We start from the raw sequence: 26,462 nt of genomic DNA, 5'->3' as shown, positions 1-26,462 counted from the left end.
GTATAATATAGATAAATATATTTTTGTTTTTGTTGACGTGTTGAGTTCTCATCATATACAAATTAGGCATTTGTCCCTGGTATAACTTAAGTAGCTCTACTTACTTACAGCTCTGAGTCCGCTTTCTCCATGAACATTATTAAAACCAAGTACTGTTCCAGCCTCACCCAATGAGCAGCCACACATGTACTTAGGCCTACTCAATTTTAGCCAGGACATAAACCTCTGGCAGTCACAGTCACATTTCTCTTGCTAGGAAACTTATTTTTAAATATGAAAAACACAGCTCTGTTTCTACTTTTTCGAAATAATTGTTTGTTTTTGTTTTATTCAGAGAGTTCTAACTTGTTTTCTTTATTTTAAATGTATGGCGTCATTGTGCTAGAACCAATTGTTTTTATTGTATTAATAGGTATACGTTTGAAGTGCCATATAAGTTTCATGTGTTTGTATCCTTGAACACTATTATGCATAAACATTATTTGGAAATGAACCATTTGAGTGTAGACATTATGAGCTGCAGACTTGCACTTTTAGTATCTGTAACATGTTTTTAATTGTAATTGACCACCCCACTTTGACCTTAAAGAAAACGCTAAGCTGGTGTATGAAAGTTCCCCCACGCAGCTCTAAGCGGAGGTTAACCAAATGATTTGAAGTTGTCAGCTACAACCACGTGTCCGGCTTCAGGCTTAAAGCTCTGCAGAAAGAAAAGGCTAGTGGAGCACCTCAGGACTTTTCACAAGGTGGTGCCTCTGGTTATGAAGGTTAAGGCCTTCCTGGGTTTCTGGCAAGAAAGGCAGCCTGGCAACCATCTGTTGAGAAGAAGTTCTGTAAATGTTCTTATTGCTGTATTTCTTGAAATATTGGCTAAACAAAAGTTTGCAAATGTGTGTGGTTTTTTTTACAAAACTTTTCCCAAAGTCATAGCTTGTTGTCAACCTCATGGGTATCCACTCTTCCACACTTAAATATGCAGTAAAGTAATTAAATTAAGTCTTTTTTAAATCAAATGATCCCTTTGACTTGATTTAGTCTGCACTCTTATGCAAGTGTCCAAACACCAGTATGGAATGCAGGGAGCTCAAAGCACTTATCAGAGTCTAGAAAACCAACCTCTGAATTTGCAATATTCTTAAAATGTTGGAGCTAAAACTGGGATTTCGAAATGTCATCTTGCGGCAAGGAATTCAAGTGGACAACAGCTCAGAAATATGAATGACATCTACTTTAGGACAACGGCACACGACTCCTTTTTGTCTTTGCTTCGTCGCTCAGGGCCTGTTATTTCAGAAGAGCTGCAAATCTGTAACAGGAAAATGGAACAACGTGCAGGAAAGTATGCCAGATTTCTTCCTATAAAGTCTTGCCTTCTCACTGTCCCAATATGATCTGCTTCTTCTCACGCTGCGTACAGGGCATCAATTAACATTCCAGGTCTTGGCCTGTCGGGGAACTATAAATCATTTGTGCCTCACCTCTTCTCCGTGGTCATACACACTCCTTTCTTTCTACTGTAGGCATAATGACAGGAGAGGGAAAATGAGCTCAGCACGAGTTTAGGCCTCTTTACCCTTCTTTGGTTGCTCAATCCCCGGCATAGGCTGCTGCAGCTGGTCTTCCACATTTCATCATTTTTTATGACAAGTCTTGATCTACTGCATCAGCCTTGTGGGATGAAAATTAACAATAAATCCATAATGCATTGCAAGCAGTTTTTTTTTGTTACAGAAATATATATTTGCTGACTAATCAGAACTTAGTAACCATAAACTGTAAATTGGTATCTTTTCCCAGGCTGCCTGCATTTGATTGTAACTAATTGCACTTCAAATGTACACTTTGAAAAGCATCCAAAAATAATGAGAGATCCTGACCACTGAATGTTCCCGAACAGAATTCCAATCACCGCTAAATCTGTACTTTAAAATGTGACGGGTACAGCTGGAAATGTTCAAGCCACGGTCTTAAAATTCCCGAGACCATGGAGCTGTTTGCCTCAGGGATGGATCTATAACTGCAGCTTTCGACAGACATGGCACTCATTTGTCTTGCTCCATAGCCATGTGAATACCACTCTGAAAACTGAGACACAAAAACATTCTTTGAATTTGTTAGTGACACTCACGTTGTGTCATTACATTACAATAAATCTGGCAGTGCTTGCACATGTACGTAGCTAATCCTGGATGCTGTTAATAATGATTTTATCTGCACTCTTTTTACTTTTATATGTAGATATTTATTTGTATCATCTTGACTTTTTACTTTTTCAGTATCCATAACAGCTGAGAAAATGTGCATCATAATACTTAGAGTAGAATCTTTCCTGACAAACACAGGCATGTTTAGGCATACAAGACCCCCCACAATTCCCTCTGTGGCAGACCATAATCAAACCTAGGTCTTGTTGGCTGCAAACAAAAATAATTAAATCTCCATAAAAGACATATTTTGAAATTGTTTAGCGTTAGAAATAATTTTGTTAAGGTCTGAGTAAAGGTTCTCTGCTTCCAGTGCACTTTCCCTTTGACACAATCATATACAAAGATAACTAACTATGCCCCTAGGAATTAGTAGTTGCAACAGGAAGAAGGCAAGGCCCATGTTCCAAAGAACAAAATCATTTTCATAGTGTATTGGAAGCCTGAATTAGCTTCACAAAGCCGTCACAGCTTGGACCTCCAGCATGCAGTTAAGGGAGATACTGCCACCTTCTGACGGCAGGACGGACTGCAGCACTGATTCTGAGGAGCAATAATATATATGAATTATTTTCACTATAGCAGCATGTTGCAGAGGCATGGGACTTCTAGAAAGTGATCAGATTAGCTAGCTTGATTTTATATTTCTGAAATAACAAAAATCTTCTAATTTACCCACAGTTAAGGGACTATTATGCAGTTTGAGGTTCTCCCTTTCCTGAAGTGTGTAATATAATTTTTGTGTGCATGTAATTGCTCTGCAAAGGCTAAAATCCCAAAGTTACCTCCAGAGGGAGTTTCTCTCCCACAAACTGCCGCTCAGCCTGAAATTCCTCCATTTAACTCTCCCATCCCATAATGACATCACAATGTTACAATTGCGCTTCTATTGGCTAGCGCTCCAAAATGTTGTATGTGATACGCTAAGGGGCGGGACATCTTTATGCGGTTGACCACATCATAACAGAGCCCATCAGCTAACCAATCAGATCAGACTGGGCTCTAGTTTCAGTCAGAGGGTGAAAAGAGGTGCTGCAGCACAGCCAGTATGAGATAAAATAAAGACCTTTTTGAACATTAAAGCATATAAACATGTCCCTGTAGAGGCACAAAATACAAATATGAACCTGAAAAAGAGCATAATAAGTCCTCTTTCTGATTCTGGAATAATCTTTCTTCTTCAATCAGTGCATCAAAATAACTACATTTTTTGAAGTCAGGAAAAGACAAACCAAGAGTGACTGACCATTTAATGATCTTCAGAAGTAAGTTAAACAACCATTTATTTTACAGTTTTAAAATGTCCTCATGGAGGAACAGCAAAGTACACTCAAAATGAAGATTGATCAAAAGACAGTTTTCATATTAATCACCTTTTTAAGTTTTTTTTCTTTTTTCTTCTCATTTGTTTATCAAAAATTATAAGTGCCTTCAACATAACCATGAGAGTATTCAGCTTGCAGTCAGAAATATTTACACCACAAAACTGACAAGCGCGGTTTTTACTTTCAGCATCGGTTTCACACACACCTTATCTCCTGTCTCTTTCAGACTGCTTTGTTTTGTTGCACAAAACAAAAAAAAGACCCTGAAAAAAGACAATTATAAATGGGAAAAATACACAAGAGCACAGATTAAGGACAATAGTATTTACAGCTTGGCTCAAAGAGACAGTTATGGGGAGAGATGGAGACAGATGATCAATACATCCATTAGCGGCATGATGTCAAGTACACATTCTTGGCCTTCATGATTTCAGTTCACAATTTGAAAAAAAAAGCATGCTATAGTCTTTCATGAAGTCAGGGCTAACATGACCTCAAGATGCAGTCCTAAATATGCGAGGATGCTTTCCAGACAGCAGGGGGCAGTAAAGGTCCACTTCAGGGAGGAGGAGAACAGGAATACCAACAGAAATGCAACCCCTACAATATAATGGTTCCTTCAAAATGAGGATAAAACTTCATAATGTAAAAGCACTGTAGTAACAGAGTTGGGTTGATGACCAATACAAAAACAAAAGGAATCATGTCTGCCCTCTGAGGAGCAAAATACAAAGTCACATATGAAAATAGGTTCTAATCACTTTTTTTCGATACATTTCGTGTGTTGAGCGTTTGCAAAAGACGTTTTGGCACAGAATCAATAAAAATATTTTTTTTCTTGAATGTTACTCCTGGATCATGTACAGATCCTTTCCCCTATTCCCCTCCCTGCCCCCTCCCAAAGAAAAGAAAAAAGAAAACATTTGATGATCCGTCTTGTAAAATAATTCACTTGGTCTCTCAACATTGCTCAGTCTTTAAATATGTACAATATATACAGTTTCACAATAGTCCACAATACCCTAAGGCTTAAAGAAGATGCAAACAAAAATAAACAAATTAAATAATCTTTATATAGTAGTGCCCTGTTGAGGCATTGAGTGTAAACTATAAAACTCTAAACGTCCCCTCACGAGGTCCTGGGGCAGGGAACACCTCGGGATGGAGAGCTGAGTCCGGAAATGACGTAGAAGTTGGCTGATGGTGAAGGAGTGAAAGCAGTATTATGGATCAGGCTGAAATGATTCTTGATCTTTTTCTTGCGCAAGCGTGGCCGATCACGAGAGTAATTCCATTACATGTATCATTTTATACTCAAATCTATACAGAGTTCAACATTTTTCCTTAACATAGTGCAATGACTTATCACGTCGTTTGTCTTTTCTTTTTTTTTTTTTAAAGAAAAAAATCACAATCCCTTTCATGAATGTAAAAAATGTCCAATAGGAAGGTCTCAATCCATAGCTGTATGGATTCTATGAATTAGAAAAAGCTATTCACAACACCTCCAAAAATGGCAAAAAAATGAAATGAGTTATCAAAAATGCTCATCAAAAATCCCGGTTCGATCCTTAAGATCCTCTCTGTAAAGGTAAAGTTTTTGGAATTCGATGCCATTGATTGACTTAAGGACTTGGTGAAGTGAAATAAAAGGTGAGTGCATGCTAAATAAGATCTTCTTTTCTTTAAATCAAACTCATAAAAATACGAGGCAATTCCAGTTTAGAAAACTGGACGAGTTAAAAGGGCTGGTGTTGGCTTTGTTAAAAAAAACAACGGAGGTAATTAAACAGAGGCAATGACAATCATGAGGTGAGGGGAAATGCTGGAGATGCTGTTGAGAAGGTCCGGGGCCAGGCGCGAAAGGTGACTCTCCGAAAATTCACACGGTGGGAAGATCTGCACCACATAGGCTGGCTGTAAATCAAAAGATAAGAATAACATGATGAGAGACGGAATTCAATCTTTTTGATTTGTCATTGTAAAAGACAGATACAAGTAAAAAAGAAAACGAGTTTTAATGACCACAGACCTGATTAGAGCCAGGGTTGGGCACATTGATAATGCCAGCTGCCTGTTTGGCCTGCAGGTAGGTGATGAAGCCACTTTTCAAGGCTTGAGTTTGACCAAGGACATCTTCTTGATCTCGACCACAGGGTAGAGCCAGTAGCAAACAGTAGTCATTGTCCACCTGCCATGAATGATAATTCTTTATCATAAATGTAAACATAAAAACACATCCGACAGTTAGGTTATTGGTCAAAATCCATGAATTGTGCAATCAAGTCTCTATTTGATTATTATTGTTAAACAAAATGTTCATCAAAACGTTAAAACGTGCTTCTCCGAGGTAGTAAAAACGAAATTACTCACAGTCATTCTGCGTGCCACACTCTCCAACTGGGAAGCCTCAAGCCTCATCCTCTGGACAATACGGAGAAAAGGGCCTCCCTCTGTGGGCGGTAGCGAGCGCTGGGCCAGTATGGTGTTACCAGAAATAAAGTGTAACTGAACAGCAGCCTGGTCATTCTTCAGTGCCAACATACCTTGCCATACAATAGGGTATTTCTGTAAAATGAAAACAGAAACATGTTTTATAATCACATGTTTCTTCATTGGTAATGTCTTCAAAGTATATTTCATGTATAATGACAAGCTGGTTAATCTGCTGTTTTACCGTCATAAGCTGCAACATGTCAACGGAACGATGCCCCAAATGCTCCAGCTTAGAATCAGGCCGTGGATATAGGGAACTTGATTGAGGTACAACTGGTGGAGGTGTTGGCAGGAAGGCTGGAGGGCCTTTCTGTACAGATAGATCTGGCTTGTGAGTAAGACTCATAGGAGACGACATGGGAGACAGGTATGAGGGGGAGACTGTATCCCGAGATATTCGGGAAATGTGGGAGAGGTCGGTAGAGGTAGCATGGCGGAGATGGGAAATCTCCGGCTTGGAATCACTTCCTCCCCCATATAACTGAGAGATTTTACCCCTGTGACTCATCTCAGGCTCCTGAGGAATCTGATTAAAAAACAAAAACAAATGAATAGTTAGGAATAATGTATGTATGTGATCATGCTCCACATATACATAATAAATAACACTGAAATATTTGAAAAATGTCAGTAACAAAAGTTCCTCTACTGACCTGTGTAGATGTTATGCCTTGATTAGGCAGACTGTGTCCAGATGAAGGATGTCCTGGAAACTGGGATGGAAAGCCTCGCATGTCGCGATATATTGGAAAGGAGCCTGTCGTTCCTGGATGCATCAGCTGAACCCCATGTGGGTGAGGAGACACCAGGACAGGAGAAGATGCATGGACTCCCCTTATTATACTTTCGCTGGAGGGTGGATGTATCACCTTTCCTTCTAGTGGTTTGAGAGATTCTTTTGTGGAAATATCAATGTTCTTCACCACTATAGGACTCTTTGAATGTCCAGAGATGTTACTTGAAGGAGTTGTCCTATTTGAGGACTGTCTTGCTTCTACAGCAGCCTGCTCTCCCAGTTGCTGGTGCATCAGGAGGCGATGGTGCATGTCTCTGTACTGATCCATGCGCATGCTTGGGTGGAGTACCCGGTGATCACTGTGAATCATCATTACATCTGATTGGAGCTGGGGCACAGAAGGTCTGCTAAGGGCTTGGTTAAAGTGTCTGTTGTCTTCTTCATTAAGACTACTGCCACCCCCACCTGATACTGACCCCTGGGGACTTGAATGGGATTGCAGTACCAAATCTCGGATAACATTAGGCTGCGGTGTGTTTGAGCGTTGTAATGGCCCTTGGTGGGAAGAAGACAGGGAGTCACCTCGCCTTCCATAGTTTATCGCAGACATTGGTGGGGTGTTCATCCTGGCTCCATGAGCAATTACCTGAGTGACACTTTGAGGTTGTATTATGACGGAGGACTGCTCTGAGTGTGGGTGATGCATACTAGAATGATATGTAGACATTGGTGGCATGCCATGACCCAGAACAACAGAGGTTCCTCTAGGAGCACTGCTTGGAGGACAGGCTTTGACAAAGTGTGAAGGGGATTGAATAGTTGTTCTTGGGGACTGGGGTTCTTGCTTTTGGTGTAGAGCTGACCGATCAGTTGGGATGCTAGGGCTCGGGCTCATGCGGCTTCCAGATGGTGATGGGTGGTGTTGACTCATGACTGGGCTTAAGTTAGACTGCTGAATAGCTTTGCCAATGTTCATTTTTTTTGGAAGAGGTTCAGACCCCATTCCTCTATTGCCATGCTGCTGCTGTATCACAGCTTGGTTGTACATCAAGACTTGAGGCGAACTAACTGGCTGTTTGTACATCTTTACAACACCCCCCTGGGTTGTTGTGTGATAAGGGGCATCAGATTTGTCGCACACAATACTCTCATGCTTCCTACTGGAAATGACAGGTTGACAGTTATACGATTGGCCAGTCAAGAGAACCCCTGTGTGCCCGTAAGCTGCATGTGTTGGGCCTACTTTTGGGGTAGGAGACTGGGATGGTGTGATGAGTGGGTCCTGCTTTATTGAAGATTTGGATACAGATTGCTGAAACTCTATATCACCAACACTGGCTGGAGGAATTTGACTAATTTTGGCCCTCATTCTGTGAGGTCCTTCAGTTTTCTGACCGGAATAACTCAAAACAACAACACCCTCTGATGTATTGACCCTAAGGCCAGGACTGGAGTTAGCAGTGTAGGGAGTGGACTCAACAACAGAGCGTGCTCTAGTGCCATCTTCTACTATATCCATGCCATGGTACCGATTATTCTCATTAGGGTTTGATCTAAACTTTTGCTTGGGAATAGAAATTCCAATGCTCCGGTTGCTAAGAGATATCCGTGGAGTTTCCTCTGTATCATAAGGCATTGGAATTCGACTTATCACAGAGGTAACAGGAGAAATAACTGTATGCTGGATCTTGTCTCCACAGTTCTGTTGGGACTCTGACAATGGAAAGGGTTTGTGGTGTATGGGCTGAGGGGGTAAAGGTGGTCTCTCTTCATGATGTAACTGTCTTGAACCTACTTTTTCAGAGGGATTTTCATTCTCTGACATCCGTGATGGTTCCGACAGTACAGATGTTACCATTGTGGTAGGTATATAATTGCTGTTTGATGCAGTCACATATTTAGGTTCCATTAGTATTTTTCTTAATGTACTAGAACTAGGGTCAATATCTGAGGCCTTGGTGTCAGGAGGCAATGGGGGATTTGTTGAAGGGGTTCCAAGTGCAGTCGATGATGGTGGAGAAGGAGTTACCACTGTAACGTGACACGGAGGTGCAACATAGATTCTACTTTCTTCAATTCTAGGAGGCCAGTCTGGCGAAATTGGCATTTTGGCAGGCCGCAACAGAGGTATACTGAACTGGGACATAGGTTGTGGGCGCGCAGGGGCAGGAGTACGGGTAGGTAGTTCTTCTACTTTGGGATGCTTTTTACTGCCAGGGATGTTGCTTTTGCCTGAATGAAAGGCAGATTCTTTGGGTACAGGCTGTTCAACTTCAGGCTGTTCTGCCTCTTTGGGCGTTTTTACCGTAATACCACTTTTCACATCACACCTACAAGTTGCAACGGCAGTGACCACAGAAGCTGCTGCAGTGGCCCCAGCTTTAACAGTGGCAGCTTTTGAATTGATAGTTTCTGGGTCTTCTGGGATTGACTCTGGTAACTTCACTGGGGATGGCTCTATTTGTGGAACCTCTTCAGCAGTATCTTTCTTATTAGCTGCAGCTTTGCGACCTCTTAACTTCTTTGGGGTTTTGGATTTAACTCTACCCGTTTTTTTAGGTGTTTCAAGGAAAGGAGTATCATCAGCTGCCTTAGACTCTGCCATTAGCGCTTTTGGGCTTGGTGTCAGAGGACCTTCATCTGAGTCTGCAGCAAATATACTGTTGATCACCATGTGTGTTTCAGGTTCCATAATCTCATTGGAGGAGGGGGATGTCAGGGATTCAGGGGTAGGAATAAGTGCATTGTAAGGAGGAGGAGCTGCAAAACTATCTGCATCTGCCAATATTTCTTCAGCTGTAATGGAATCTATAGCGGCTGCAAGTTCAGTCTCGCTTGCAGGATTAGCTCGCTTCTCCTCTTCAACCTCGACTTCTGGTTCTACGACTACAGGAGGCAATATGGTAGGTTGCTGTGACGATGGCTCCTTATACGGTCGAGGAGTTTGCTCAACTGTAAGTTTGGCAATGTTTTCAACTGCCTGCTCTAGTTCCATCTGCCGTGCTAAGAGAGTTGCTGGATCATCAGGAAGTTCAGGTTCTGATAGGGAGTCTTCCTGTTCCTGTGCATCAAGTTCTTTAGACTCTATTGGAAACCCTTTGATTTCATCATTCTGTTTAACTACAATCTTGGTTTCGGTAATAGTGGAGGCTTCAAATGACTCTGGCTCATCATCCTCTGAACGAAGTAAACATTTAACGTCATCAACACTAACACGGATCTCAAGGTTTTTTAAGCTGTGTGATTTACCTTCAGTGACTTGCTTGGCATTTCTTTTCAGCCTTGATGTTTTTATTTTAACACTCTTTTCAGGCAGTTGTCTCCTATCGGAAAAGCTGGTTTCTTCCTTTTCAATGTCCCCATCAGTAGATCGTTTTCCAACCGAATCTTTTGGATCGTTTTCAATTATGTGCACTGGTGAGCTTGAGTTTTTCGATAGCTTCACAAACAGTTCAGAATCAGCTTTAGGATTAAGTTCTGACTCATCCCGACTTGCCAAATCAGCTTGTCCATCTAGCACTGTAGTGCTCCCAGACTGTTTGTCTATTTTACCTCCTTTCTTGTTAAGTGGAGGAGATGAAGTAAGTTGTATTTGTTGCACTTTCTGTGTGCGGGGTGAACGCCATCCCTCTACATTAGTGGAATTCTCTTTGACCTCTGTGTCATCTTCCATCACTTTCTGCTGTTCCCCCTTAATTGGTGAAACATCTCCACCTCGCTTGATGCCTTTTTTAGGTGGGCGTCCGCGCCTTGCAGTGGTAGTTGGTGTTGGAACATCTTGCTGTATTGGTTCTTTATCAACAACACGTTTGCGCATGGAGCGGGATGACTCCAATACCTCTTTGCCAGCTTGTTCTTCTTCGTGTAGCGTTGCATAGACTGATTTTACATTCCTGCGACGTGTTCTGCCATGGATCAGGCTTGACTCAAGGTTTTGCTCAGAATCTGATGCATGAATTGGTGACTTGGATGTGACTCTGGACTCAATTGATGGTTTTGGTACTTCTGCCTTAGGAGATGAGGCCCTTTTGAGTTTCTCTCTGTCAATCCGTTCACTCTTTCGTGTTGCAGGCTTATCTGTGGTAACAATTTGGGATGTTTGTGAAGCACGTAATGCTGACAGTGGTTTTGCCCTTTTATTTTTGGGCTGTCTGCGGTTTGGTAATGGCTTTCTTTTAGCCTCAAGCTCTGGCATACATGCGTCACTATCTGTCTCAGTTTTCTGAGATTCTTCACATTGTTTTGTTTCCCGATTTGTTTCCAGTTTGTCTGGTTCTGTTTTAATAATCTTAGATTTGTCTTCAATCTTTGGATAGTCAGAAAAAGGGCACTCTCCAGTCTCTTTCTCAAAACCTTTTAGTGAAGCACCAGGAGTGGGAGGCTTTACTTCCACAAAAGGAGCATGTTCCACCGCCAAACTATCTCCAATTTTTGCTTTGGGTTCAATTAACTCTACCTTTGTTTCCATTTCATTTTCCGGCCCCAAAGGGAGAAGTGGAGGGGTGATTGTTAGCTTAGGATAAACTGGTTTCAAGTCTTCCATCAAAAAAGAATGAGCTGGAGATAACTCAACAACTGGCTCTACTTTTTCTTCTTTGACAAATGACAAAGGTTGATCTGAGGGTGGAGTTAATATTTCTTTCTTTTCTGTTGAAGACATTTCTTTTGGTGAAGTAACAAAAGGTGGTGTTAACAAGGTTAATGTAGGGCTGAGTGATGTATCATTTACCTTCAGTACTGGCTCAGATTCCTTATCAGACAGAACATTATCACACTTATGCACTTCATCTCTTTTAATCTCCACTGTTAAGATATTCTCAATGTCAGGGAGTGGATGGTCCTTGTCTCTTTGTTGTTGTAGCTCCAAAAAACGACTTTGGAAAAGCACTATGGGCTCTTGTGGCATGTCAACTACTCCGGTTTCAGGCTGTGCCTCAGTAGCAACTGGCTTTACCAAAGGCTTGGGAACTCCAGACAATAAATCTTGGTCTTTACGTTCAAGATGCTGTAAACGACGGGAATCCTGTTCGAAGATTGAGCTGTGCAGGAAGCGAGAAGCGAACAGGTCCTGTCGCTCTTGGTCCTGTGGCTTGAGTTCCTCTTTTTTATCATGCAGCTTTTCAACGGAGTCAGTACGAATCTTTTTCTTTTTCATATACCAAGAAGGAATGGGTCTGGGTGCAAGCTCTACCTTGTCCTTATCTGAACAGCTGTGGGAGGTTGGAAAGCGTGAGGGGAGAAAGGACCAATTATCTTCTCTGGAGGAATACAGTGTCTTGGCTCTTTCAAGAAGTGCTTTAGTATCAGGAGTTATAGTTTTATCTAATGCAAATGAATAAAACTTGTTCTTTTCCAATGACCCGGAAAGCTTCAGATCTGTCATCCTCTCATCGCGTTCCCTGAGGATATAAGGCAAGGAATTGTTGGACTTGGGAGACATGTGTCTGGTTTCTACATCATCATCTGAATCAGACTGCACTTCTCCCGGTTCTAAATCTTGTCCAATGCGTTTCTGGATGGTTTCACGTTTTGCAATATCACTGGGAAAAGTCATTTCCATTCTCAGTGAATCAGAATTTATTCGTCTTTCCCAACATTGCATTAACTCCTCGTCACAGCCAAGCAAGGTTGTCTTAAGCTTCGGGACATCAATGTCAGAAGACTGAAAATGTGTGGCTGTCAGGCCCAGACTGTTTTTTAATGACTCTGTGTGTGAATATTTGTCATCTGTTGTTGTAGAAGATTTTCTATCTTTCTTTATAACCGACAAAGAAATTTGGGCAGTTTCCTCTTCCTCGTTTGCAGAAAAGTGACCATGTTCTATTGATGATGTGATACTCTGATAAATCTCCTCATTCAGCTTTTGGGTACTTGAAAAGTTGCGGTCTCTTTTTGCAGTGTCTATTTCAAAGTCAAAATTCTCTAACTTTTTCCTTTTACTGGAAGAGAAGCCATCATTTGCCATATCCTGAGTTGGTTTTGGAACATCATACATAATATAATCATTTTCCAAGTCATGAGTGTCTTTAGTTGCTGGCTTTTTAAACTTAACTAACTTATCAGGATCGACAAGTTTGGGATGGTGCCATCGACTTTGTTCAATTTGTTTTGTGCAAACATTCTGATCAATGTGGACAAAGTGTTCATCTCCGTCATCTGAGTCTCTTCCTTGTTTGTTTTCAGACAAAATGTGTTTGTGTTGTTCTTTTAATTCATCTAAATCAATACTGACATCATCTGACATCTTTGTGAGACTAGGGCTGTTTTCACTTTTAGACCCCTCTAAATCCATTTTAAGGTAGGGAGAGTCTGACTGATCTGTAGAATCTTCAGGCACCTCCCCTAGTCGAGAGTGCTGCTCCAGAGAAAAGCCTACAGAGCTGCTTTCAAAGTCTCGTCCATCTTTAGGACTGCTAACTGAGACCATCCTGACACATTTTTCCATGTGGTGCTCCTTTTTATGCATCCCTTTTATCAAAAGAGTCTTATCAAAATCTGTCTCCTTAGCATTGCTCCATAGTTTATGAAGTCCAGGTCTAACAAGATCTTCCTCAATAGTTCTCTTCTGTCTATCAGTTTTCCCAGAGTCCTCAAAACGCCTTTTCCTTGCAGCCAAACGATCAATATCCACAGAAATACCACTATCAAATCCCATTTCAGATTTTCCATGTTTTTTGGATTTGATTTTAGCATCCTTGTCGATAACCTCTATTAAACTCTGCATATGTTTGTCTCTGGGGACCTTTCCATGCTTAGAGGCATCATTTTTTGATGGTTCCAAACGGAATGGAGGACTTCTCTGCTCAGCTGAAGGTGATACCAACCTGGGACTGTCACTACCACCCCTCTGTATTTGTTTTTCTTGGACAGATTGGCCAATCAACTTTCCTTCTTTTTCTTTAACACGTGTCAGTTGCACAACACAAGGAAGAAGGTCTAACCTTCCTTTGCTTGAGCCTTCTTTTGGGATTTTACAGTTTTTACTTCGAAGAACGGACTCAGGGCCAACATCTTGTTCAAGTTCAGGTTCGGTCTCAGATGCTTGGATACTAGGTGATGCAACTTTTAGCTTTTTAAGCCTCTGTTTATCACTTTTGTCCTTGTCCCCACGATCTTTACGTCCAGCCCGCTTCTCCTTTTCTAACAAATTCCCTCTTTCAACTTCAAAGACTCGATCTTTATCAAGTTTGTCAGTTTTAGTATACTTTTCAATGCGTGCCTTTTCAAGTTTTTCAAACCTAGGTGGGGAGATTGAACTGCAGCTACCACTTCTTTCAGACGATCGGCAGCAAATATGGCGATCTGAATCGCTTGGTATCCTCTCGGAGAGCGAAGGAGATGCAGCAGGGCTGGCAGGACGGCGAGAGGCAATGTGAGATGGGCTTTGGCTACGCTCAACAGTCCTCCTTCCATGATCCCTTCCACGATCTGTTTCAAAGCGCTCTCTCTCCCTTTCACGTTCCCGTTGCAAATAGCTGTACTTGCGAATGTCCTGCTCATAAGGATCAGCTCTGTATTCTCGATATTCCCTGGGGTCTTCAAAGTATTGTGGATCAAAGTAATCTCCCTGATATGGATCCCATTCAGTAAAAAACTCACGACTTCTGGCAGGGTATTTACGACGTGAATCTTCAGTAAATGTTCCTGGTGTTCGTACATTTTCGTGATATGGTCTTTCTGCTTGAAACTCATATTGAGTTCTTCGATCGTCCCTGCTAAGAAATACAAATAAAAAAAGAAAGTTTTCATATTCAAGCATCAATAATATTAGTTTTAATTTCACAGAACTGGGGCAATCATAGTATTGCTTAAAGAACATACACAAACCTTCTTTCAGTGATAAGGTCATAAAAGTCTCGAATATCCTGGCCAGAAGCCTGCATTGAACGATAGAAAGCCATCTGACTTTCCTGATTGGCGAAGTCCACCTGAAAAAAAATAGGTTCATTTGCATTTTATTGATTATTGAGATTGAGAATACTGAACATTACAGAGCAAAGCTTTGTTTTTCATACCTTGATTTTACTGCCTCCAATCTTCCAACCCTTTGTGTCTTTGACAGCGGCTTGTGCATATTCAATGTTGTTATACAGGATAAGGGCCATTCCTTTCATTCTGTCAAATACAACCTGCGGAAGACAGAGTAAAATAGAGTCCCAAGGAGCCAGAAAGTAAACAATGGGCAACTGTGAGTGGGGAAATAAAACAGACTTACCTTAACAACATGTCCATAGCGGCAAAAATGCCGAGTAAGAAACTGCTCAGTTGTGTTTGACGCTAATCCATCCAACCAAACGCATGTCGTAGGCATACTCTTGCCAAAGCCCAGCTGAAAAAGCAACGATAAAATGTCAGATAGCAATAACTTCTTCCAACAGTACAAAAATAAATGGTGCTCCTAAATACTGGTAAAATAACTTAACGTGACTCACCTTTAGTCTATTGTTACCAAGGTACTCCCCATCCATCTTCTTTATGGCCTTACAGACACTGGCAATGTCACAGTATTGTAGAAAGGCATACTGTGGGGCTCCATTCACCTTCTTAATGTCAATATCCTTTGCAGGTAAAAAATTAAAACACACATGCTGTCAGTAAATGAGTTTTTTTGAAATGGTGCATTGCATATTTTATGGCCCGTTTATTGACCCACATCACACCAATGACCTACCACTATTTCTCCAAAGCGTTGAAAAATGTTAAGCAGGTCATGGTAACTGGTGGTCTTCTCCAGGTTTCCAATGAATAATGTTCGTGTGGCCTTTGGATGAAACTCATCTATCCTCTCATCCAAGGGTCGAAACTCGTTCTCACTTTCCGTCTCTGAAAAATACATTGAAAGCTCATTTGCACCTTTGTACGTTTTGATGATTCATGTTTGTGTTGCAATATATGTAAAGATAAGCACGTACCAGGGCCATTCCATGCAGTTACTTCAATCTGCATGCCGAAAAAAAGCTTTCCCTTTGATGCTCCAAGTGCTTTCTCTTGGTCCTCTTGCTGGCGGAAAAAGACAAGCCCGTAGCGCTCCTCTGAAGCTCCGTGGATTTGTACAGACGTGACCTTTCCATGTTTCTTAAACTCATGGAACAAACCATCCTTCAGGCTCGTATCTGTAGTAGACCAAACAAATGTTCTTTTAAATGTGTATACCAAATACAAGAGTAACCTTTCTCCTTTTTTTTTTTTTTAAATGGTAGTTTCAAAAAATGTTAAACATTTTAATAGATATACAGTAAAAACAATTATTGCTGGATAAAACCAACCTGTAGAGCGCACAGGAAGATTTTGGACCTTGATGCCAAAGCTTTTACGTGGTTCATCCTTGTCAAGAGAGGATAAAGGAAGTGCTGAGGGTGCAGGAACAGCAGCAGACTGCACTGAGCGTGCTGGGGACTCATCACTTGAACTACTGCTTGAGTCACTGTAACAAAGGAGGAACATTCACTTAGATGTCTTTGATAGTTAACAGTCTAATCATTATGGATGTTAAATCATAAAATTGTCATTCTCTGTTACTGCGAATTGTTGTTGCTGTTGTCCATCTAAGTTACCCAAAAGAAAGTAGTAATTGATCATTTAACCTTAAAAAAATAGTAAGATGTAATGATATAATTTGTAGACCCTATGCAAATCTTTTTATTTTGCAGTGCTACACTGCAAGTGCTAAATGCTATGCCTCTAATAAATAATTAATATATTGGAAAATATATACTAAATTCTTTATTGCAATGCGGATAACAAAAGTTAGAAATTTGATTTTTGTAGACACAAAATATGTTTTCTCTTACTAATCTGCAGGTAAGGGATAGGATAACATAATTAATTGAAAAGGCAATTTAACGTGAACATTTCAGATTTAATAAATAGTGATGCATTTTGATAAAAGCCCATGCATCATGAATGTGAAAAGCACAATGTCTCCCAGCAGAAGAGGAACATTTTCCTCCCCAATTTATTCAGTGCATCTGGCTATCAGTACAAAAAGGTTGGATTTGCCCATCAGTGGCAAATTCATGGCCGCCTCATTCCCTCTGCTTTCTAGGCCCTCTGCTGTTTGTTTCCTTCTCACTTTCTCCTCCTGTGCTCAGACACTCCCGGAAGTGCTGCTGACGGAGCCTGGCCTGTGGGAGTGGGCAGGCAGCCAGCACTGGCCAGAAATTTCCAGTTCCAACTGGATCTCACGGAGGGGGGGAGCCATTACACATACACAGAGGTAGGCAGTGAGAAAAATATACCAGCCGTCTCCTGAAATGTTCCCCATAGCACTACTTCGTCAAACCACACGTGTCGCTGTACGCCGTTCAAAGCTGCGGACTCTGCTGTGTCCAAAGGTGATGCAGTAATAAAAAAAACAACTGGAGAGGACTGAGGGGAATATATGTAGTGGAGCAAATCCAATGGACAGACTTGCTTATGTTTCCTAAACTGCACACTGCAGACATTTGAATTTCCTAACCTTTGGTTATTTATGCATACATTGTACAACTCATCGTCTACCATAAACGAAATCAACTAATAAAAAGCAATACACTTAGAGAAATCTGGATGCAAATATCACCACAACAAATATACAAAAACAGATCAATTAGCATGTCAAATTCAGCAGAGGCCAGATTCACTGGCGTAACAAAATGCACAGCCATCATTTGTAATATCAAACACGCAGACCTAAACTTAATCCAAAGCATGATCAGTAGAAATAAACCAATAAAGAACAAATCGCGAGACAAAAACCATGCCATTGCAGCAGTTACAAGCAGCAAAGGTCATTTTCCAGGCTTTGACTCCCACCAGCAATCACCTACCCAGCCACCAGCCTTGTAAAAACAGATTAGTCATCTGAAACAATGCAATAGTGATCATACAAAAAAGGGCAAAGTAGAAATGTGCACACTGCTTCAAACGTTTACACATTAACAAGTTGTTTTTAAAAAGATGTTAGAAAAAACATACGATTGACTTTGTAAGTGATGTCATCCTTCAAGGTGGGGCCATTGCCCATATAACGATTGATGTGAATTCTGACATTATGACACAGTATTAGGTGTGAGGGAATAATTCTGTCTTCACTCCAAGAATTTAACCCTTTCCTGTGTGTTGACATTTACGATCAGCCCTGCTCCTTATCTCCCGTAAGGAGCGTGGTAATGTAGCCGTATGTTGATACTATAAGTTTTATGACTTGATCTGGCGGAAGTAGGGAGTTATACGACTCTGAGAACGCTGGCTTCAAAGCACCCCACAGGGGTCCCAGAGACAAGTCTCCAGGTATCAATGCCCATCCCCCAATATGTTGATCAGACTCTCTACTTGAGTAAGAGACCATAGTTTACTAGTTTACAGAGAGTGAAATCACATATTGGGGACTTGATATCTGGATGACCTGTCTCTGAACCCCTGTGGTACCCCTTTGCAGGCCAGACGCCGTTGCTGCTGTGACGGTTGTACTCTCCTACTTCAGTGTTTGACATCAGAACTCCTGCTCATCCTGTGTCTCCTTCATGAGTCGGTGACTCCCACTGCATTGCTACACAGAAGTTTCCTCCACATTAGGAGGTATGATACCTTGAAACGGTTAATGTTATAAACCACAGCTTCTGTATTGAGGGATGTCGAGAAACAGTATTTTTGATAGGAGTCTGCACTAAACTATGAGAAAAAATTAAATGCACCAGTAAGTTGTTGCTTGTTGTCTTAAAAACAGTCGCAGAAATTAATACAGTTGATATAAAAATATGCGCAAGAAATTCCATTAAGTTTAAAAAAATAGGGACGTTTTGTGAACACTATTTATTTCCCGGATATAGAAATCAATTCTAAAAATTGGGTCTCCATTTGAAAAGAGCACACCTGTTTATTCAGCCAGACTTAGAGTTTTTACATGTTTCTCTGAAGATTTTGCTGAGTGGTACAAACAAATATTTCCATGACAGTGTTTGTAGGATTTTCCTTGAGTAGTCCATATTACGTTTTTTGCAGATCTGAGAGTAACGTTGAAAAGTAAATTGTGATCATCTTAGAAATTTGATGTGCTGAGTATACCCTAATATTATAAATGTACACTGAATAACAGGGAGTGCAGACATTAAGGCTTTTTTAGCCTCCTCCCCAAACCTATTCCCCATCCTGCTATGGCTGTGACCTACACGTATGCAGCAGAAAATGATAAACAGATGGCGACATTAGTATTAAAAGTATAAGAAGCACTGGTTGATTCTCTGAAATAAAGGTGTACAGTCATTTGAAGCAGCATTCAGAGTTCCCTTTTTTTTATATAAATACTCTGTCCAGCACTTGGTTCAGAGTGGGATGCGCAAAGGTAAACAACAGCCACGCGCAAGGGTAGAAATCTCAACAGCTTCACTCACCTGCCACTCGTGCTGCTGCTGGTACTGCTGACTGAGTCTGAGCTGGAGGAGCGGCTGTGGGAGCCTGATCCGCTGTGGGAGCGTGAAGGGCGGGTAGCCTGACTCGCAAGTCTCTGAGGAGAGGGATTTCGCGAATGTGTTGAGTGTGGAGACCGGCTTCGGCTGTGGCGATACGACCGCTCCCCGTGCCGACCCCTGTCCTCCCTGTAAAGGTCCCTGTGAACCACACTGGCCAAAGTAAAGGGTTCCCTGGCACGAGACTCGTAGCGAGGCTCTGGAGTCTCGAAGCGACATGGGCTCCCGCTGTGGGCGCGGTAGAAGCCCACAATGCTGGACGTAGATCCACCGCTTCCCCCTGTCGTGGCCACTGCTGATCCAACTGTTCCAGTGTTGGCAGCGACAGTGCTAACGATAGTTCCACTGACTCCGGGCGACACCGATGTACAGCTTCCGCTGGAGGTACCAGACACACTCCCAGCTGTGCTTAGAGTCCTCTCTCTAGCCTCACGATAATAGTCTGTTTCGTAGTGCCGCTGGCGTTCAAAACTGCTACCAGGACGCTCATGATGTCCGTAGGCACTGTGATCGTACGCCCGATCCCGACTTTCAGTCGTCCTAACAAACAAGAAGAGAGAACAACATCACATTACAGTTACATTCAAGACAGCTGCTAGCATCTGACACAGTCTGACATTGGACAAACACATTTATCAGGTGTCTCTGGTGGGTTTTTCTAAATTAGACACATGGGAAGACAGGGTAACAAAGTGTTTGGAGAAGGGTAGTTTGCAGGAATTTAGAGAGATCATTCCTCAAGCCTATCGACTCAACTACAAATGATGAACTGAGCATTTCTAAACTTTTTTTGACTTGGAGGTGAAGTGTTTCAGATTATTTTGCCATCATATGAACCACTTGATATTATTTCTACAACAAGTGCTGTAGGTAACTGTATTGTCTTTGAACGCCAATCATTCATCATGTTCTCAGTTCAAGCATCAAAGGAATACATCACTTGTATATCCTTTTGTAAAAGGCAACACAGTATTTTGAAACCTTAATAAACAAAGGACAACCAAAATATATTTTAGCAAACAGCATGCTTTCAGTGTTTGAAATAACATAAATCTATAGCTTATTTCAAAGTATAATTGTAGGATATAACAGACTCGTACAAAGAAAATAAATTCACGCCTTTATAGATTGTCAAGTCATTCTGGTCTTGCAACTACAACAAAAGCCACTTTTTACATCCATTTATCTGGGAGGCTTTGTTGAAGATTTCTGAAGGTGACTTATGACAAGCCTTTTGTTTATAATGTAACACAATTTTACACCACTTGTTCCCCTGAAACAAGGTCTTCAAAGCATCTTTTAGGAAGGTGCACATTAGAAACGATGCTAACAAGGACGCTCTGCAGACCCGAACATCCGCGTTCTGAATAAAGCAATCAGAATTGAATTTGGTAATACCACCGCTGTGTCATTATAGCATAGTCATATTACCCAACTCCCAGTAATGAGCGGGACAGGACAGCAATTACCACTGTTTGAATTCCGATCAAATTATAATCAGAAAATTAGCCATGATGTTCCAACACAGGGAGGAATATGGTTTTATATAACAACCCTTACATACCCTCATTATAATGGTCTTTTGAATAAGATGTTTTCTCCTTCATCCAATTTAAAAAAGAGAATGGAAAAGATTTAACACTCAAAACGGTGGCAGATTTTAATGGTAAACAAACCTGAACTGTGTAACATCAAAGGTAATATTCTGTTCAAAACAGCCATTATGTTATTATGGTTGATGAAATGAAGATGCACTGTGTCTTGTTGGACTAGTATTTTAATGTTCCTTGGTTTATGATCTTTTAAGACCCTCAATAACTCCCATACTTGCTCCCTATATTTTCTGTCAATATCTACTTTAAACTGGAATTTAAGTTTCAATAAAAATAAATGTTCTTTCTTGTTTCAAAGTGAAATTAATTTCGATATTAAGTGTTCAAAAAGAAAAAATCCAACTAATTCCCAAGACGGGGTTTATTAACTGTCCTTGATGATGTACACATATTTTGGATATTTGATTGATTTGGACCATCAGAGATTGTCTTGATTACATCTGTGTATAGATGTGTGATGTGTTGCATACTGCGTGTGTGCAACACATCACACATGTCACTAACGAATCAAAGATGTTTGTAACATAAAGAAACTTCTGAGAATATTTATAACTTGAAGAACGGATACCAGCATCCTTTGGTCTTATTTTTTTAATACACAAATACTCTTTATTACTTCCAACAGACATATATTTCATTTTGTTATGCTTTTTCGTTTTATCATTTTCCAACTGTAAAAGATGGTGTGTTGTGTTTCCAATAGAAATGTTATTAATTGTTTTCGATTATATAGGACATTTTATACCAGTTGATATGGAAATGGGTTGTCGCACAAAAGATAAGCTATAATTATTTAATGTTTTGTACATGACTCTTAATGGCTAAAACTGCTTCCTGCATCTCGCTTTAGAAACCAAGCAGCACAAGATGTTAACAAAAGGCTGCTGCCATTTATCCGCATATATACGGCATAAGTGTCTTCTTATGCCTGAAAAGCATTTCGGTAAATGATCCATAAGATGAGTTTCTTATAAATAACCAACCTGACCTTTAGAATTGACAAAAGATGTGTAACTCATATTCACACGCTGTAACTGAAGACTTTGATGGACTGCATTCATCCCCTAAAGTTAACCCTTTAACCATTTCCACAACCATGTCTTTATCTGATTCATTTCGAGGATTCAAACTTCAGGTTTGTGTTTGTATTAAGGAAAAATGAAGGTCTACGATACTTTTTCAGTGCAAGTCACTGTGCAATTATTCTATACTATTTTATGTGAAATATTCATCCGTGTGAAACATTTTACATTAATGTAACCTAAAGACACTAACAACTTCCATTTATAAGCTCATTAATGGTAATCTTTCATTAAGCCTTTCCAACAAAGGCAATTGCCATGGGGCAGAAGAACAAAAGATGGCGTGAGATGCATAGAGTCTCCTGGATGTTGAGGATAAATTAGTTTAGAAGACCCGCACAATGTCTGTATTTCACTGCACTATACATAAGTACAGCGGGTCAGGGGCAAATTCTGTTTCAGCTTATTTGATTTAATCATGTGTGTGCTGGATTCATGAATAACATCTATGGTATAACGATGTCTGCTGTGAAATTGATGGATTACCTTGACCCCCGGATGCTCTCGAAAATGCTAATTTGGTGGCGCAGGCTCACTGCTCAATAGATAGCCTTCAATTTGACTTCAATTTCACTTTAGACAAAACAGGTTCTCCATAATTCATGGAGCTAAAAAAATAATTCAGTTAGACTTTTTTTTTGGCAGAATTTCCATCAGTGTTTGCTTATTAGTCTGCTCTGGTGCATGCTAAGCAAATCAACTGTTATGGGATTACGTGAATAGCATAATTATAAGGATGCATTCCTGCAGCATGCTAAAAAGGCCTCCAATGTGGAGGCTCAGCCATCTGGGAGCAATACATGCATATCAATTCTATCCCAAAAATCCCAAAACTATTTATAAATAGCTTAATGTTAAATATCTTTCTGCCGTGCAAACCAGCAGTTAAAGTTTCCGCTGCGGAGCACCCTGTTATCTCTGCGGGCTAAAGCACTAACCACAGAGTTTGGGTTGGGCTTCTATCACTGTATGTCAATTTATATCATGAACCAAATTGGAAGGTCTGCTTTTGGTTAATCCAGTGAATTAAATCCTAATTAAGGTAATCCATCAAACTGAAGCAGCAATCCGGTAAAGCCGGCTCTGCCATGAATCAGTCCTGCTTATTGATTTGCAATGTTGCCTCTAGTCCAATATAATCAGATATTAAAAAATGCACAGATACCAAAGTATAAATGGTCGAGAAAAATCTCTGACCGTTGGGACATTTCCAACATTTCACAGCAATTATCGTTTTTCAGCCGACCGCACATGGAGACGTTTTAAATCTAGTCAGGTACTTTGGATGGATTTAATCTCTCTACCTGCATATTGCCTGAAAATGACTATGGTCAACTCTCTAATAAGAGTGAATTGCTATCAAATTATCTTAAATATGTTACATTTCTCAGGGGTTTAAGATCACATTTTGAATCTGCTGGACAGGTTTAATATTCAAAATAAACTTGCTCATAAAAAAGAAAACCTAGGGGTTTTAAAACTGCAGCTGTAAGGCAGGAACAAAAGATCCTGAGCCTCGAAATAATCATTATTTCATTATTGATGAATAGGCAGGCTTTTATTTTTAATTAAATTGAGCAATCATTAAGTCCATAAAATGCTTGGTCGCTGCTTTTTCCTTGGGCCTTAGGTTATATTTTAGTTTTTGCCTATTGGAAATTAAATGGAACATATACAAAAGAAGAACATCCAGAAATGTTTGGTATTTTTGCTTTATGAAAGACTTATATCTCCTCAATATATAACGACATAAACGGACCTCGACAAAGATTGAATTGGAAGCAAATTCAGATACCATTTTAATGATTATGTAATTCTGTGTCCTTTTTTTCCAGAGAAAATGGGCACATTGCATGAATATATTTCTATTTTTTCATCTTTAAATTCTATCCTTTTACCTTTAAATCATTTTATTTTCCTATTTAATTATATGTATTATTACTTTAGTTTGCCACCGCGCCTTCTAACTGCAAATATTGTAAAAACATTTTTTAAATCTTTAATATTTAGGATCTTCCAAAGCCCAGTCATTTTGCTATATTAAGACCGTTTTTTTATATAGATTTTTTTTACTTTGATTACTATGCATTAATAAAAGCTAAAATATTGATCTTTCATCAAGGAGGACTGGGGTTACAGTAGTTAAAAGTGGTCAGTTCAGAGGAAGAGAAAGGAAAATGATATAAGGTAAGGTACAGATTTCTGTATATGGACAGTAATGCATCTATGCACCAGCTACTTCGGTTAGTGGGGAAAATGGAGAAAGACAGGGGTTCAAACTAGGGGGGTTAGAGAGGACAGCTAAAATACACAGGGCAGGACATACCAACCTTTTGAGAGAGTGGTAACTTGACCTATAATTCCGAATAAAATCTAGGGAGATAGAACTTAAAAAATGGGCAAAAATGTTGAGTGGAGATGGAAAAAAGTTGAAGCAAAATTGTTCACGTTAGAAAATGTAATCCTCATTATCGGGCAGGGAGCCTCGTGTTCTTAGATATATGTGTCCGTTGGATTTAAAATGATGAAAACAAAATTGGCCTTTTTACGGATCCAGGTTAGGATGTTTTTTATGCTGGATAATGTCAACTGGAGTTCATATAACAATCCAAAAGTGGGGGTAAAAATATCATTGCTGCAGTCGAGTCTAATAGAAAATAAATACATCCAGGAAGTGCGCCATTGATTCCACAACAGCAATGATGAAAGTGACAGAAAAATTAAGTCTTGCGTCTTTAATTCTTGAAGTCCTGCACATTCCGTGTTGGTTGCAATCTGCACAGCAGTAAAGTCAAATTCCTTTGGCAAAGGGAGGGATGTATTGCCATGGCGATGAAGAATTAAGAACATGTCTCTTAATGGTAATCCAAATTCTTATTTTTTAGAAGCACTTTCCCAGGATGGAGAACATTTGTAGTTCATGGAGGTTCATGTCTGTTGTCGATCTCTATTACAAGCAGAAAAGGCCTGCATGCAGTCGAAACCAAATCAGATTAGACAGGAAATGGTTCATTTTTGTTCTGTTTGCGGTTATATCCATGGTTAAATTATAGTTCCACATTCAGGAAATGAGCAGGTAATCCACAGGCTTGAGGTAGGTTATCTCCAACGGCAACTTTCCAGTCTTAATTTTCAGCATTCTTCTTTCAATTTGTACGATCCGAACATAGTCCATGTTGGTCCTCATTGAATCTGCAAGTCTTAGTTGTTGAAAAGTAAAAAATAATCTCCACAAAAAATAAGGCTGTAAAAAAAAAATGTGCTCGCATGTTCCTGTTGTCTCTACTGGGTTGGATCACCAGTAGAGGTCTCTCAGTACTCAAATGGTAATGCCCTGATTTTAGATATAATCCAAAATAAAACAACAAAAGAACCAAGAAATCAACCCATACCTTTAGCATGATCCTTACGGTGTGAGGGCAGTGTTAATCCAACAGAGAGGAATATCCTGTGTAGGTTATCCACATGACTCCAGCCTGTGACCAAATTGAACACCTCCGTGGGATATGCACGATAATTGAACACCAAATTTGACAAATCCAAACAATAGTGTTTTATACATAATGTGGTTGTTTTGTTACTTGGAGGAAAAAAAAGGTGAAATTAATCCACCAAGCAGGGCGCGTATCTCCAGATTAGGGGAATCCCAGGGATGGACGCTGGACCACTCTCTCTTTTTGCCTCTCTCTCTCTCCAGCAATCTTCAATAATCCTGGGAAATTTTACGATATCCAATCTTTGCCCCGTATTTTCCGCATATGATACATCCACCTCAAAGAGATGTTTAAGTAATCTCCAACACATGTAACTATTCACTATTCCTTTAAGTTATACATACACAATATACTATCACTTATGGAATATCTCTGTCTACCTGTGAGTCAATCCAGGAGTGCTGACCACTCTCTCAGCTGCGATTTCTATACGATTTAATTCTTGCACTCTCTTTCTCCTCTCGCCCCCTCAACAAGTAAATGAATAGATTGTGGGAAGATGCTTGGAGGTAAGGTGTAAACCAGGAACAATGGTTCCCCCTGCTTTCAGAGAAACTTTGTCCACTTACCCGTCTAGTCTGCGTTCATAGCGTCCATCTCTGCTGTGGAGCGACGTGGGGGGCCCATACACGGCTCCCCCTGCCGCCCTTGTGAACCCTGATACATCCCGGCTACGAGAGCCTAAGGACAGACTATCGTCCAGCCCCCTCGCGGCACTAGGAATGGTGCCTGGTTCATTGTAATCAGTGCGCAGGTCTCTGTCCCCCATCTTGTTGATAGCATTGTGAGCCTTCTGAGCACTTTTAATGTCCACAAAATCCACAAAGGCGGCGACTCCACCTTCTGAACCCCGCTTGGGCAGGACCTTGACACTCTCCACACGTCCATATCTAAAAGAGAAAACAAGGCGATCACTAGGTGTTGAATGGCAGTTATGTTGCATTAGTGTGAATACATTTCCATACAGTGTTTGGTTTAATTACTAGTGGAAAAATGGCTGTTTCCTGAAAAATTATAAAAATTGTCAAATTGTGTGTGTGTGTGTGTGTGTGTGTGTGTGTGTGTG

General features: G+C 40.4%; 1 protein-coding gene across 4 annotated transcripts in view; it reads right to left on the bottom strand.

Moving 5' to 3' along the window:
- Positions 1-3,439: 3,439 nt before the first annotated feature.
- Positions 3,440-26,462, bottom strand: part of spen (spen family transcriptional repressor) — a 25,864-nt gene continuing 2,841 nt past the window's right edge. The window contains exons 2-15 of one of the 4 annotated variants that reach the window (XM_010796160.1): positions 25,966-26,286; positions 19,133-19,747; positions 16,028-16,185; positions 15,674-15,874; positions 15,433-15,584; positions 15,194-15,319; positions 14,977-15,090; positions 14,777-14,890; positions 14,589-14,689; positions 6,679-14,476; positions 6,207-6,551; positions 5,903-6,097; positions 5,562-5,738; positions 3,440-5,446 (exon numbers count right to left, since the gene is read on the bottom strand). In XM_010796160.1, coding sequence (XP_010794462.1) covers positions 5,315-5,446; positions 5,562-5,738; positions 5,903-6,097; positions 6,207-6,551; positions 6,679-14,476; positions 14,589-14,689; positions 14,777-14,890; positions 14,977-15,090; positions 15,194-15,319; positions 15,433-15,584; positions 15,674-15,874; positions 16,028-16,185; positions 19,133-19,747; positions 25,966-26,286 — 10,549 coding nt within the window. In that variant the 3' untranslated portion in view covers positions 3,440-5,314. The remainder of the gene's footprint in view (positions 5,447-5,561; positions 5,739-5,902; positions 6,098-6,206; positions 6,552-6,678; positions 14,477-14,588; positions 14,690-14,776; positions 14,891-14,976; positions 15,091-15,193; positions 15,320-15,432; positions 15,585-15,673; positions 15,875-16,027; positions 16,186-19,132; positions 19,748-25,965; positions 26,287-26,462) is intronic. The other 3 variants (XM_010796163.1, XM_010796162.1, XM_010796164.1) reach the window with 3 other exon arrangements.

This window comes from Notothenia coriiceps, unplaced genomic scaffold, assembly GCF_000735185.1.
Source record: "Notothenia coriiceps isolate Sejong01 unplaced genomic scaffold, NC01 NC01_scaffold00037250, whole genome shotgun sequence".
Classification (NCBI taxonomy): Eukaryota; Metazoa; Chordata; class Actinopteri; order Perciformes; family Nototheniidae; genus Notothenia; species Notothenia coriiceps.
This window is presented reverse-complemented; position numbering and strand designations above follow the sequence as displayed.